Genomic DNA, 15,652 nt, shown 5'->3' on the forward strand with positions numbered 1-15,652 from the left:
GTGGATAAATATGGTTTTGCCTCTCTCAGTGCAGGCTGGAAGAGGTGTCCTGAGCCTGCCAGTTTGAGATAAGGGTAAGTTCTCCTGGCTGTGAAAGTTCTCCAATTGGTAAGCTTTCCAGATGAGCATTATTTGCCCTGCTCTACCCATGATGGACAGAGCTGCGTTATCCTCTTTCAGCAGTGTAGGCTGGAAGATCTTCGTAGAGGATTTGGATTTGATAGAGAATGAGTGCATCAGAAAGCTTTATCAACATCAGTTTTGGAGGATGTCATGGGTACTTCCCCAATGGTATCTAGCAACACAGTAGGGTATTGTGACTCAGAATTCCTGGCTTGTACTTCATCTGTGCCACTGATTCAGTGTGATACTTTGGAAATCAATTTAAACACAGATACAAAATTCCTTTTATTAGAGAGGTTCTAATTTATACATTTTTAGCTGCTGTAATGTACTTAGTTAAAAAGTCCTTCAATCGAGAGATGTGCATCATTTCTTTCATGGTTGTGTCTCTGCTTCTCAGCTGAACCACTCCATTCTCCAGCGTAGCATCACTGATCAAGATTGTGAAGAGGACACTCATCTCATCATACCTGCCAAAGAACAAGCACTCATCACTGCTGTTACAGTATTGTTGCCTTGGTGTGTGGCAGACTTAGATTGGGGTTATATCCCAGAGCAATATGTATATGTTCAAGTTTTGCATGTAGTTCTGTGTCCAATATGAAGATGCCTATTTTCTTACTTTCAGCTCCTTGATCTTCTCTAGTTAACTGCAATAAGTTATTAGATTCCTTTGCAATAAAAGGGGAGTTTTATTTAGTAACCTACAATAGGGACATTTTTCACAGGAGAAAAATGTTACCATTTCTCCAATATTTACTAGCTGATCAACCATACTTTGAAGAGTATTGTACATGAACATGACTTATTAACTTTGCTATGTTAAAACAGTATGTGTTTGTTTCTTGCTGAAAACCTCTATTAAAGTTAAGAGAAAAGCACAATCAAGATTTTTTTCTTTTTACTCCTTAATCTACTTATGTTTTGTAGGTTGATGTGGGCCAGTTCTAGCAAACTTAATTGGCATGAGCAATTCTTACTCCAGGGGTAGGCAACCTATGGCACACATGCCAAAGATGGCACGCTAGCTGATTTTCAGTAGCGCTCACACTGCCCGGGTCCTGGCCACTGGTCCAGAGAGCTCTGTATTTTAATTTAATTTTAAATGAAGCTTCTTAAACATTTTAAAAACCTTATTTACTTTACATACAACAATAGTTTAGTTATATATTATAGACTTATAGAAAGAGACCTTCTAAAAACATTAAAATGTATTACTGGCACGCAAAACCTTAAATTAAGAGTGAATAAATGAAGACTCGGCACCCCACTTCTGAAAGGTTACCGACCCCTGTCTTACGCAGTAGGACTGCTTGTGTGAATGAGAATTACTCAAGCTGGTATCAGTTGCAGGGCTGGGTTCTATATAACAACAGTTTCAAATCAAATGACTTAAGAATGAAATGCAGAAGTCAGTCCAGATGCAAAATTGGATGTAAACTGGTTCAGTAGATTTATGATTCACTCTAAGAAACTACAGTTTTCAGATGGGATTTCCTGAATGGTTTATTATTAGCAACTGAAGAGCAAAAAACAAACAACACTAGTTGAAGTATGAAAAATAAAAAAGTTTACTGAAATCCCTCATTTTTTTAAAGTGAACTAATTCAAGGGCTTTTTAAATGCTGTTAGAGATACCAAGTCTCAATCTGTATTTCAGTACCTTCAGTGATTTGGTTATTGTACCTGATGACTTTATACTGAAATCACATTCATTTTTGCTACTTTAAGGAAAGCCATCTTTCCACTTGACATTTTATTTTTTTCTTACTTTGCATAGAGTTGCTCCAGGGGTGTGTGCATGGTTTCAAGATACCCAGGCCACACAGAGATTCCTTTCTCTATCAATTCGTTGAACAGCCCCTGACACACCTAAGAAAAAGACAGTCTTAAGAGGTTTAAAATGTTGGGAGAAGGAGCGATACAAATTGTAGTATCTGTTTGATATCAAAGTTCGTTTATAAATTAACAGAAACATGCACTCAGAAAAGAGAGCACTACTGCTAAGAGATCTTCATGGTTATATGTAGTTCCCCATATGCATATCTAAATAAAAAGGTCTTCCCCCCTCCCCATGTATTTCTTACATAGACATCACTAACTTGAAAAAAGTCACGTCTTCATCTGAAGATTTCCTCCCTACCATTGTTACCCTTAAGACTACTATGGAAGATTAAACAAATTTAGTTTATATGCAGAATAAACTCCAAAAATATTAGTCAATATTACTTTTCTATTAAATACAGCTTGAGGAAGAGCAGACATTAAAGCCTGGATGTTTCTGTTCCCCAACTCCATGTGGGATTAATCACAGTGGATCTAACAGATGTGTCCACTGCTCCCAAATCCACATTCCACAGGGCACCTCCTAGCATGCAGGGACTATGGATCTCTGCAGGGGCTTCCTAAATCCTGCACAGTGAAAATGCTGTTTCACTGGAGTGAGGGCACTTCATGCCCATGAAGGAGAAACAGAATCTTCCTCACATGAATAGAAGGTTTTTAAAAACGTCAATATGAGATTTACAGCACAAGACTACATGTAACTCCAACTCCTACAATTAAATGCTTAGTTTCAACACACCTGTCTCAGCTCCATTGTTGGGCCTCTTCCCACGTCCAAAGCAACTTTTATTGGTGTTAAACAAGGGTGAAGCTTAAGTACCTAACAATGTTGCAAGAAACATGTTACTGGGCATTTACATTAAATACATGAAACAGAACTTAAAAAGTCTATTAGGGTGGATTTTATTTAAATCAAGTTGATTTAAATCACTAGTCAGGAAGACTCGATTTAATCATGGATTTCTACATAAAAGTGCATTCTTCTTGGTTGTTATAACCTGAATACATATTCTTCACAGGTAGAGAAACTTCATTAAAATATTCTCAAACTGGGTCTCTTTTACCGCCTGCTGCCATTATAGGTTTTCCCTTCTGGTAAGAGAATGGTATGGTAGATCTCAAATCAATGAAGGCTACATTCAGAAAGACCTCAAGACTTCTGAAATATGCTGTTCAGACAGTTTCACATTTGTTCCTACTGCTTGTCCCTCCCTTCTCAAATTTATCTCCAGACTTCTTCTTCTTGTCCAGATCTATTCCACCCCCAACAATCTTCTATTCATTGAACTTTTTGAAACTTTCCGCTTTTAGAGAGAGGCAAGGGATTGACTCTATGTACACAATTTTGCAGAGGGACAATAGGGTTGAGGTCTTATTTCTCACCTCTATATATTATTTATTTTAAAACATTTTTGCTGTTAACAAGCACATTATCTCTGGAGACACAAATCCACAGTTTGAGAACTGCAAAACTAAGTATCTCTGATGGTATCTTCTAGACTGAGCACTGAGTCCCATTGGGTAGATAGAAAGATTAACCTAAGTAATCTATACAGAAGCCCCTGGAAGCCAATAAGATTGGGTCCCTAATCCATTAACTACTGGAACTCATTTACAAAAACTTTTCTTAAACATTACATGAATATATAGTTTCATACTATAGAATTAGAATTTATAATCCCTATTCCATGATGAAATATCTTTGAGCTATAATGTATCTTTAGATGGATTTTTTTGATAAAATGCTTTTTGAAGAAAAAACCTGATTTAAATAGAAAAAAAAAAATCGAGTTTTTATTTATTTATTTAAAAAAAAAAACATTGATTTTTATCCACCCTGAGGAATATTAAACTGTACTTAAGTTTTTGAAATAATAAAAAATAAATGCTTAGTTAGCAAATATATTCAATATGTACAGTCTTGTGTTCCAGACTAGAATAAAGCGAGCCACATTTGATATAACACTCAGACTGTTTTAGTTTGTAGCTTCCTAGTAAGACTATTTTCACAATCCTGACATACACTAAAAGAAGTCACCTTTCTTTGAAGAGTTTTCTTTCTTGTTAGAGAGCTCTCTGTGAGTTGCAGAGAATCACAAAGATATGCTAGCACTCCTTGGTCCAAATTGCCACTCACAGACAGCACATGAGGAATAACATTCTTCCTTCCATCCCGGCCCTGCAGGAGAAACACCACAACAGAAATGCACTAAGTAACAGTCCTCAAAAATAAATAGTGTATTTAAATGAATGAACACAAGAAGGCACCAATCCCAAGATGGATTCCCTCAATGTACATTTAAAACAAACATATATTAAAGAAGAACAAGCAGGAGCAACCTCACAACATACGGCAGTATCTAACTGAAGCTTGTAGTGAGAGAGAACCTTCCTTAAATACTGCCTCTGAAGCAACATCTCAGCAAAAGCCCTCCCAGAAGATAAGCCTTACAACAGCGGTTCTCAAACTTTTTTTCCCATGGACCACTTGAAAATTGCTGAGGGTCTCGGCGGAACACTTAATGATCTTTCCAAATGTTGTTTGTACTGTTAACTATTTTAAAGTGCTTTGGATAAAAGCGCTATATTAAAAAAAAAACAAAAAAACAAAAAAAAAACCCACACAATTAACTTTTTTTGTTCAACAAATAAAAGCACACAACTCATCTTTTACTATCAGTAGTCTTACCTTGCTAATGTGATGGATGTGCCCTCTCTCCCCCGCCACGACAGACCCTGAGCTGGGGCTGGGAAGGAGGGGGGTCTCTCCCCGGCAGCCACAGCCCTGGAGCTGGGGAAAGTGGCCTCTTTATCTGGCCGCCAAAGCCCTGAATATCCCAAATTCCCCCCAACAGCCTCTTCTCACCCCACTGCCCCCTCCCACCTACCCCCTATTGCCCCCAAGGCCACCACCTCGCCTTACATGTGCATCTTCTCCAGAGTACAGGCACCTAATTAGTGGAGCCACGCCTGCGCCTTTCCACTAATTAGGTGGGTGGCCACCCAGGCGTGCACCTTAGAGGGAACTATCTGTGGATCACCTGAATGGAGCTTGCGGACCACAGTTGGAGAACCTCTGCCTTACAACAAGGCAGGGATTTCAGACCCAGGCAACTGGGTTCAGAAATGAAGGACTCCTCAAAGAGAATACCTTGCCAGGAGCCTCCTCTTTTTTACACCAAGGGGCTCCAGCTTGAGCATCTCTGTTGATCTCAACTGTAGCAGAATAGCAGGGGGAAAAGAGGAGGTCTCTCGGGTTTCATATGTCAATGCCAAAGCCTTAAACCAGTGCTTCTTAACCAGGGGTCCAGGGCCCCCTGGGGAGCCGCAAGCAGTTTTCAGGGGTCCACCAAGCATGGCCAGCGTTAGATTCGCTAGGACCCAGGGCAGAAAGCCGAAGTCCTGCCACACAGGACTGAAGCCCGGGGCACCGAGTCCCACTACCCGTGGCTGAAGCCAAAGTTTGAGCAACTTAATTTCGCAGTGCCCCCTGTGGTGTGGGGTCCTGGACAACTTGCTTGCTATCCCCTAATGCCAGCCTTCGCTTTTATATGCAGAAAAACAATTGTTGTGACACAGCTGGGCTCCGGGGTTTATAGCATGGGGGAGGGAAGAAGCTCAGAAAGAAAACGGTTGAGAACCCCTGCCTTAAACCGCACATGGAAAGGCAACTAGTGCAGACCCTGCAGCACCATGGAACATGCTCACAATAGAATACTCTACTTAACAAATGAGTACCACAATCTGAACTACCGTTCCCTACACTGTTCTGTCAATGTACCTCAAGTCTAACTTCAAGGATCAGCTCTGGAAGTCAGAGAATAGTTTGGTTTCTATGCTCATTCTCTGGCCTTCTATCTGCTTTTGAGACCTGATAAGATCATAGTCCAAGATCGCTTGGGTGCAGGCTACCAACCACTCACACTGCCTTTGTTTCAAAAACAAAATTTTATTTCCATGTTAATAAACTGGATCACATCAAAGCAAGATTTGTATCTCAGAAGGCTTTCCCAGTGAGCAATATTTTAAATATAATAAAATTAACTGAATCTTACATGTAATTTTGATTTATTCCCTGGATACATTTGTAACAGTTCATTATCTCCTAGACTCTGCAACGTTTCTATTGGTTCCTTTCCCCAAGGAAAGCTGTAGTACAAATTATTTCCTTTTCTTCCCTCTTTATCTTGAAAGTCGCTGCTGCTGAAGTTGGATGGGCCTATCGCAAACTGAAAATTAAGAGATTTAAAATGTCCACTTATTGTACATATTAACTGAATTGCAAATGATAACAACTCTCTTAAAATACAGATGCAAACCCACTGGCCTGTGACCATTTAAGAACAGCTTTTAGAATTCCAAAATGCTATATCAGTTACAGCACACAAGCCTCAAATCACTCAGAACAGAAACCCAAACTAAAATGGTGTTTTCCAATTCCCATTATAAACAGTTTGACAGTGTTGTTATATACTCTTACACAGTTTCTCTATTTTACCCCATAAGTGGTTGCAGTTCGGAGGTAGATATCTGGCAATATCATTCTATATCACCCCTAAAAATGCCTTTCCCCCCATAGAACATAAGTGCTATAAGAGGCAGCCCAATGTTTTCTAGCTTAAAGAGCAGTAATGATGAAGTGAATATCAAATACCTTTCTCCACCACTGGAGCCGCTGGCGTAACCAGTAATCAAGCCACTGTCCTGCAGTTCTGGCGGAGCTAAACCATACAAGGGAAGACATTGTCCTTTCGCCTATTCTTTAAACAATAGCAAGGGGCAGCAAGTTAACTCCTTCAAAAATAATAAGGGAAAAGCAAGAGACAGCATTCAAAAAGATATCCAAAATGAGCTTGCATTTGTTTAGTTTAAATATAAACAGAGGTTTGTCAGGTTTTCATTACTGTACCTTGCGATGTTGTCATTTTGAGGCTCAATGTCCGGAACAGGATGAAAACATACTCCAACCTGAGCAAGTCCACATGGCAGCCTCTTGTTTACCAATTCTAGACAATTAATATATTGCTGTAGAGCACCTGTCATGAGACAAATCATCTATTTCTGCAGTTCTAGAAAGTATTTTAAGTTATAATTATAATTAAAATTAAATTCTAACTTATCTAAAGAACAGTTAAAGCACAGACATTTAGCAAGAAGGGAGAACAAAGGTAAAAGCAATAAGACCACAACTTGATAATTACCATACATTAATTATAGTATTTTGCATGTACCAGCTCTGCCATTTGGACTGCTGTTTCTGAGATAACTGGTGAAAAATTCAGTTCCCACAGGCCCATCTCCAATGTTGACAGAACAGTTAACGGTCACATACACATTTAGGCATCACAAGGCATGATTACATTGCTTCAGGCTGTGGCTACACTCAAAACTTCAAAGCGCTGCCGCAGGAAGTGCGAGTGTGGTTGCGCGCCAGCGCTGGGAGTACTCCACCTCCACGATGGGATTAGTTTACGGCGCTGGGAGCGCTCCCAGCGCTGGGGCACTGTTTACACTGGCGCTTTACAGCGCTGTAACTTGCTGTGCTCAGGGGGGTATTTTTTCACACCCCTGAGCGAGAAAGTTGCAGCGCTGTAAAGCGCCAGTGTAGCCAAGCCCATAGTACCTGACGAGGACACAAACTTGTAACACACTGAGGCAACATCACAACAGGAAATTGCAACTGGTAAATCGTTTTAACAGATTAATCTTATCCAGTGGGATAAATACAAAGAGGTAACCCACCTGCCTTTGGCTCCCAACCAGCAGATAATGAGAGATGATATCATGCCTGCAATTTCTAAACATATTGTTCATTGGGGATAATAAGACCAAGAACGTACCATGAAGAAGGTCCTCTCGCAGCACCCCAGACATCCCTAGCACCTTTTCCAGAGCTGCAGTTATCTGCTCTTTGTTTAATTCTTTATTCTGGAAGATTTCACGCAGCTTTCCAACCTGTATCAGCCTGAAAGCCTCCCCTGCAGGCAGCATGCCAGCTCCTGGAGCACGATGTAGCAAAGAATCCACTGCAAACACCTGCTCCCTGGAAACCACCACCGAGGCCCACCACTGGGCTGCCAAGTTCTTCCTCAGCTCCATCCCCAGGGGCCCAAGGCCTGGGTGGCAGCCCCTCAGGTAAGAGTCCCACGTGAGTGTCTGCTGCTGGTCCCCTCTTAGAAAGTGCCTCCTTTGGCACACATCCAGCAGCACCTCACTGCCCTCCCAATGCTGCCCCTCTGCACTGTTGCAGGGCCCCCCCATATAGGGCCGCAATTGGGCAAACAGGGGCCCCAGCGCAAACCTGAGGGACCGCATCTGCACCCCAGGGACCCCCACCGCAGGCCTGGGGACCCCCACCTGCACCCCAGGGACCCCCACCACAGGCCTGGGGACCCCCACCTGCACCCCAGGGACCCCCAACTTGTGCCTCAATTGGATCTTGGAGGCGCCCACGTCAGGCCCCGGATGCCTCCCCTTCAGGGGATGGTTGGGGTCCAGGACCCCAACCCGAGCCCTGCCCCAAAGCCTGACCCTCGAGCAACCGCTCAGCACCATGGTGGGACCGAGAGCGCCCGGGGCCTGAGAGGGAGGGAGGGAGGGAAGGAAGGAGAAGAGGCCCCGACGTCCCCCAGGACGCGCACGCGCACTGGCTCGGGAACGGGCGCTGCGGCAGGCGAACTCAGCTACCACAGCAAGCGGAAGAAGAGCGCTCTGGGACGTGCGTCCTATGCTGGGCAAGGTCACGCGCCCAGCGCATGCGCAGTAATTCCCCTGCGCCTGTCCCCTACTGCTCAACTTAAGAGTCCCAGCTCTTCACTCCCTTGGGTTGGGTCAGCTTCTGCCGCGCTCGCGGCACGGGCAGTTGGTCCCTGGTAGAGCGCCGGCACCCGGGGGGGGGCCCGGAACCGTGAGGCCCCGCCCCCTACCCCCCTCGAGGCCGTCCTAGCCAGGCCGGAAGCTGGAGCGCCCCGTGTTAGAGCCGCGCAAGGCGGGTGGAGGGTCCGGGGCTCCCCACAGTGGCCGGGCTCCTTGGGCGGCTCTTTCCACGGTCCGGCTCCTGCTTCCGGCCTGGCCAGGGCGCGGGGCCTTGGGGGAGCAGCGCGGGGGGGTCCCCTCCCCCCCCCCACTGGAAAGAGGCTGGTTCCTCCAGCAAGGAGCTGATCACCTTATCAGACCCCCCCCCCCCCCCAAACGCAGCCCCGGCCTAAGGCTTGCGGGGGGGGGGGAGGGGAAGCGGGACAACGCAGTGTGAAGATATGGCCCTCCCCCTTGGGAGGCTGTGCCCCCTCCCAGTACCCTGCCTGGCTAACCGTGCTGGCAGGTTCAGGGCGATTTGAATGTTTGCAGTTTGAAATGACACTTTAATCTATAATTTGATGATTATTTTTTTTTAATTGAAAGAAAAGCCCAACAGTAGTGGTGTTTTTTCAAGCCAGCAGGAAACATCTGTCTCTGATAAGGAAACACCTTCAAGCATGGGTCATTATGAATGGAGCACTTGGCTCTGATCCCACGTGAAGCCCCAGTTGACCCCATGGGACTCTGTGCAGGTATTAGCACCCAGCTGCATAGATCTGATTATAGGACTGAAACCTGAGGCTACTTCCTACTGTCTTGAGGCTGTTGTGCCAACACCTTCACCTATTGTGAGACCACAACATTTTCTGACAACCCTTCTCTGCCTTCCCCTCCATCATGGGCACACATTCATGCATGGGCAAATGAGCCAGGAGATGGGAGTCAAATCACAGCTTTCCAAACAGGCTTTGGGTGATGACAGCTGTCATCTACTGAGTTTAAGTGCAAATAGGACTATGGAAGGACAATCTGGGATGGTGCTCTGAATCTAGACACGTAAGTCGTGTGAGGCCCCTGGATGCACAAAGCCGAGTGTGGTCACAAAGATAGGAGATGTTTGCTGCAGTTCGTGTCAGAGCAGCATTGTTATATAAAAAGGCCTCTAACAGAAAGGTTCCCTAGGCAATAAAAGAGGGTTAAAACAGCATAGATGGGAGGGACCTAATGTTCTGCTGTAGGCGTGTGTGGCCGAGGTGAGGGAAGGTTTGTCTGCTAGTTCTGCTAATGAGCTCCCAACTGGCAGTCTGACTCAACAGCATGGCAGTGGAAATTTCCATACATGCAGCAGCGTTTCCTAATCATGGATTTAAACTAGTTCCAGTAGGTGGAGCTTAATGAGTAAGCATTCAATGTGCTGTGCATGTTATGAAAAATTCATGTATGTTTAAGTCTCACTGATTCAGAATAATCCCATCATCCACAGTTGCCAGCTTTACAGGCTAGAAGAGCAACAGAGTGAAAATAAAAGACTGACAAGAATTGTTACTAGGTCACTAGGTCAACCTGATACGTTACACTGCTAAGCAAAAGAAATCCAGTTTAACATCCTATCCACAGTAGGATCAGAATCCTGCTAGTTACAATGGTATTTACAAATGAGAGTTGTCAATAGCTTGGTTCTAGAAAAAGGCAAGGATAGTCTTTGTCTGAGAATCAGGAGTCATATTCTATACTACAGTTCTTAGTGGGAGAAAAAAAATCCCATTTATTCCCATTGAGGAACCCCTGTTTGAACCTTGCTAGCAACAAGCATTTTTTGATTAATTATAACAGTTAAAGTTAACAGAGTTCTGAGCCCATTGTGAGCGGGAGCTAAGTAAATAAACCCATGGTAAAACTACACCTGACCTAGATACCACAACTTGTGTGGCATAGCTTGTGCTGTCTATGGAATTGTCTGCTCTACAGGCTGTGTGCAAGGAAATCTTTACCATAGACAACAGTAACATAACCATAGACGTATTGTACTCATTTTACAGATACAGGGAATTGATTTGCCCAAGGCTCTTATTCTGGGACACACTTTCCCTCCCCTGAAGTTTACAAATCTAAATCAGATCAAACACACAAATACATGGGACAATAATTCAAAATATAACACATTTATTATCTTTTAAAGCTGTGCCACAGTGGATCAATTAGTAGCCATTATGATGTAACAGGCTGGCAGATACTGGCTTAATAACCCACATCACAGCTAGAGGTGGGGTAGTGACTAATCAAAGGAGTTGAGTTCTCTTGCAGTTTATGGTGGCTGTCGGCTTCTCTGTGACACTATAGGAAGAGACAGTTTTAACAAGCCTAGTTTTATTAATCCCACAATCTGTTGTGTACTGTTACCTTATGGTTGCTGGCAGGTGTCAGTTTCTCCCTAGTACCTGGATGACTGAAAAAAACCTCTGCTAAAATAGTACAAAACCACTTCAGTGGAGTGCTCCTCCCTATGCATTTCCTAATGAACCTCCCACGCCCAGTTATGGCTTGTAATTGCATTTGTCTCTATGTATTTCCTTGTAGCAAACAAGACAAAGCAAATGAACCTGGAACTTGCATTTTGCTTCAAGCTAAGGAGGGGAGAGGTCATTGGTTCACCTTTGTTTAGCTCCATCTATGGCTGCTTTTAAATTTTATATAAAGAACAAGGAATCATGATAATTTCCTGTTTAATCTAATTAAGCAAATCACTTAAAATTTAAATTAATTTTTATCTTATGTATTTTTAGTTATGTAAATTCATGAGTTCCTGTTTGTCTTTAAATAGACACTTAAGCTAGAGGCTCAGTGGTAAACCCCCACATTTCAAACACTTGTGGAATTTATACATAAAGTTCCAAGTAGGACTGCCTCAGTCCTTCATCTTTCCACTATAGATCAATTGATTTCATTGCCATTTATTTTGCTGGAGGTCTTAGGAAGATCCCCTCAACATCGGAGAGTGAACCTTTAGAACTTATTTACATTTGAAAAGAGTCCTGAAATGCTACCACAGTTAGGGCCTTATTGAGATGGGCATTGTAAGGATTCAGGCAGACAGTCCCCGCCCTGCTCCAAAGAGTTTATAATCTAAAAGTTAAAAAGAAAAAATAAATTAAATTAAAGACATGCCAAATAAAAAGGTAAATGAAAGGGATAAAACATACTAGCGCAAAGCTATCAGAATGATGGCAGGTATGTCCTGGTAGTACTTGTTTGGTATTTAAGGGGGGTAGTTTGGTATTTAAAGAGGGGTAAATCAGGTTAGACACAGGAGAGAAGGGAATTTTGGAGTGACAAGATTGTGAAAAGGGAAATAAAGGGTAGTAGGAGGAGAAGTATAATAGGCAGACATAGAGGTTGGGGAACTGGGAGGGAATGAACCACCACTGGCAAGACAGTAAATAGGAATAATCCATGAACATCTCAGCCTTGGTTTTGGGATGTTGGTCAATGCATTCTGGGATAAAACTGGCAGGCCCTGATTAACCAGTGTGCACTTGCACAGGGCCTCCATATAAGGGGGTTCCATGTGGGAATCCCTATCCCACAACAGCCCTGGAGGGAGGTTCCACGTCTTGGGTGGGGGGAGGGCTCTGTCTGTGCACTGTGGTAAGAGCCAACAAGGCAGAGCAGGGAATGGGACCAGTCCATGGGATCAGCAGCGTACTGGAACCTGTGCTGTGCTATTCAACATATTCATAAATGATCTGGAAAAGGGGGTGAACAGTGAGATGGCAAAATTTGCAGACTATAACTATTTTGATGACAAAATTGGAAAAAATAATCCAGACTATACATATGAAATGATGGGGTCTAAATTAGCTTCCACAACTCAAGAAAAAGATGTTGGAGTTGTCATGGATAGTTCTCGGACATCTGCTCAATGTACAGCAGCAGTCAAAAAATGGTAACAATGTCAGGAATCATTAGGAAAGGGATAATCAAAACAAAATATCATAATGCTACTATAGAAATCCATGGTATGCCTACACCATTAATTCTGCACACAGTTCTGGTCACCCCCATCTCAGAAGAGATATTAGAATTGGAAAAAGTGCAGAGGAAAATAAAAATGATTTGGGGCTGGAACTGCTTCCATAATGGAGAGATTTAAAAGATGGTGACTGTTCAGTTTAGAAAAGAGACAGTTAAGGCAGGATATGATCGAGGACAATAAAATCACAAAGGATATAGAAAAAGTGAATAAGGAAGTGTTATTTACCCCTTCACATAACACAATTAGGGGTCACCTAATGAAACAGTCAACAAGATTTAAAAAGGAAGTACTTCTCCACACAACACACAGGCAACTTGTGGTTCTCATTGCCATGGACTGTTGTGAGCACCAAAAGTATAACTGGGTTCAGAAAAGAATTAGATAAATTCATGGAGGACAGGTCCATAAATGGCTATTAGCCAAGAGTTAGATATGCAACCACATGCTCCAGGTGTCCCTAAAGCACCAGCTGCCAAAGGCTGGGACTGTGTGCTAGGGGATGGGTTACTTTAAACTACTCTTCTGTTCATTCTCTCTGCAGCAACTGGCAGTAGCAAGGTTAGAGACAGAATAGGGGCTAGATTGACAACTGGTCTCAGCTAATATGGCTATTCTATCCAACACCTCCACTTGCCACCTCTTGAGGGCAGGGAACAGCCCCCCAACTGAATTGGGTAATCTGGCATTTAGGACTGAGAGCATTAGTGCTGAATACTTAACACTTTGTAAGTGTTCATAAAAGTTGACTTTCCAAAACAAAAGCTGCTTGTTTGACTGGGTTGAAAAAACACACATGTGTGAATCTAGATAAATAGCCTTGTTTGATCAGTGATTAGAAAATGCCTACACTGTTTATGCAGGGTAGTTGTCAGTCCAGGATATATTTTATTTAACCAACTTCTGTATGTCCTGTTAGCAATTCAATTTATACAACTCCATCTTTTAAAATGGACTATTGTTTTGCAGTAGTTCCTTCCAGCAATTAAAAAAATGCAATCTTACCTGCAGGTCCTAGTACTGCTACAACTTGCTAACAGTGGTATATTTGAATGCACAATTGACTTAATACTGTAATAAGAGTGGTGACCAGCACCTCTAGGGTTTTCTTGAACTAAGATTGACTTGAAAGTCTCATCAGCACATTTGGCAAAGCTACTTCAAAAGCCATGTTTTCCAATTCCTGGGGGGAAAATACAAAAAAAACCTTGACAAGTCAGCTGCTTGTGGGGCTGAGGCCACTGCATCCTCCAGACCAGTATTGGCTCTATGGGGCAAGTGGGGGGGTGGTGTGGTGTAAGGGTCACAGAATATAAGGAAATGAGAACTGATTTTTTACATGGTGAGCTCTTGAGGGCACGATTGTCATTTTGTTTGTACAGCACCTAGGGCTTATAGACACAATGGTAATACAAATGTTAGCATTCAGCAACATAGTATAGTTCATTGTGTTCTATTGTACCATGTGATTTGCTAGTGAAAGTTATAGCAGACAAGCCAAAGGCCTCCTCCTAAGAGAAAGCTACTGCATTCCACTTTTTTATATATATGAAATAGTACTTACATCTTGAACACTGTTGGGAGGCTGGATGATTTTAGAACAATTTGCATTTCAGGGCTCACCTACAATATCCATGTTGCAAGATGGAAGGTTCTTCCCTGTGCCTAGAAAGTTATTAATCCTAGTGTAGGAGCTGGATTTTATAATGTACTAGGAGACTTAATGATTTGATTTCATCCTGTCAGAACAATCCTTATGACTGATTATGGTCACCCTTTTGTTTTAGGATAAGTTATGTCTACTGTAGTTTCCTATATGTATTACAAACTAGGAACTCTAGTTAAATATACATTTTTGTTTTAAGGTTTAGAAAGTAAGAAACAGGATTTTGTATCTATGTTAAGCAAATTAGAGGAATGTTGAAGGCCTGATGCCCCAATGTAAATTGTAGGCTTGATTTACAATGTATTCTGCTGAATACAAAATGCTGTTTGTATACCTTTGAAGGTTTCTGTAAGAGATTGTTTGTGTGAATGAGGAATGCATGCATAAGGAAAAGATGGTGTGAAAGCCATCACAAATGTCCAGATTGTCTCCTGGTCTTTCACTTCTTGACCATCAGAAAACATCCGTTGTATCCATGTTAGCAGCATAAGCTACCTCAGAGGTGAGACGGGCACCCCTGAAGGCAAGACAATAAATAGGAGGTAATGATGGGAAGCTGGACAATAACCATCAAATGATACCACTTAAAGACTATGATTACAGGATGACATTGCAAAATGCATGGACTCAAATGGGAATTTACAACTATAAAGCTGGGGTGTTTTGCCATGGAACTCTAGGTTCAGTCCTGCAAGGCCTCGGATCATGACCGACAAGAACCCACTCCACACTCGTGCTCAATCTAACTGGTCATTAGATCGACTCAAGCTACAACAGACTGGTAACTATGAACATCACCGGCAGGAGGGAGGGAGAGAGACTGAAAAGCATATGCTAACTGTGATATTCTCAATAAATGCTGCATATTTGCCTCTCTCTCTAAAGACCCCGTGTGCTTTGTAGGAGCATAACATTTTCCAGCTCCTATACTAGAAACCTCAGCTTGATGCAGTCTTAAGGAATAACTGTTGTAAAAACTAAATTATGAGCCTTTTGAGTTAATGGGAAGAGTATTGGTAACATCTATGCACAGTACATGTTGAGTGTTAAGTCTCCCTTATTACCCTTTTGGTTATCTAGGTTTATAAAATTCTGGGAAACAGGCTTCCATGCAAAACAATTCAGGTCTACTTGTATATGGAGTTATTAATGCTCTAACTTTTGTGGCTGCAGAAGGTTTTAATACTAGA

At 42.6% G+C, this 15,652-nt stretch overlaps 2 protein-coding genes across 4 annotated transcripts in view; one reads left to right on the plus strand and one right to left on the minus strand.

Moving 5' to 3' along the window:
* Window positions 1-1,007, plus strand: part of MILR1 (mast cell immunoglobulin like receptor 1) — a 22,040-nt gene extending 21,033 nt beyond the window's left edge. For both annotated transcript variants that reach the window (XM_065563642.1, XM_024104599.3), the window contains exon 9: window positions 524-1,007. In XM_065563642.1, coding sequence (XP_065419714.1) covers window positions 524-549 — 26 coding nt within the window. In that variant the 3' untranslated portion in view covers window positions 550-1,007. The remainder of the gene's footprint in view (window positions 1-523) is intronic.
* On the minus strand, window positions 396-8,660 carry POLG2 (DNA polymerase gamma 2, accessory subunit). Of its 2 annotated transcripts, XM_065563640.1 has the most exons (9): window positions 8,326-8,659; window positions 7,809-8,283; window positions 6,878-7,004; window positions 6,623-6,728; window positions 6,024-6,197; window positions 4,007-4,147; window positions 2,708-2,788; window positions 1,895-1,995; window positions 396-593 (listed from the first exon to the last, which is right to left on the minus strand). In XM_065563640.1, the coding sequence occupies exons 1-9, from the start codon at window positions 8,521-8,523 to the stop codon at window positions 428-430; spliced, it is 1,569 nt and encodes a 522-aa protein (XP_065419712.1). In that variant the 5' UTR covers window positions 8,524-8,659; the 3' UTR covers window positions 396-427. The 2 variants fall into 2 exon arrangements, with proteins under 2 accessions (XP_065419712.1, XP_065419711.1); XM_065563639.1 differs by having other exon boundaries at window positions 7,809-8,660.
* Window positions 8,661-15,652: the final 6,992 nt, after the last annotated feature.

Source organism: Chrysemys picta, chromosome 12, assembly GCF_011386835.1.
Source record: "Chrysemys picta bellii isolate R12L10 chromosome 12, ASM1138683v2, whole genome shotgun sequence".
In the NCBI taxonomy this organism is placed as follows: Eukaryota; Metazoa; Chordata; order Testudines; family Emydidae; genus Chrysemys; species Chrysemys picta.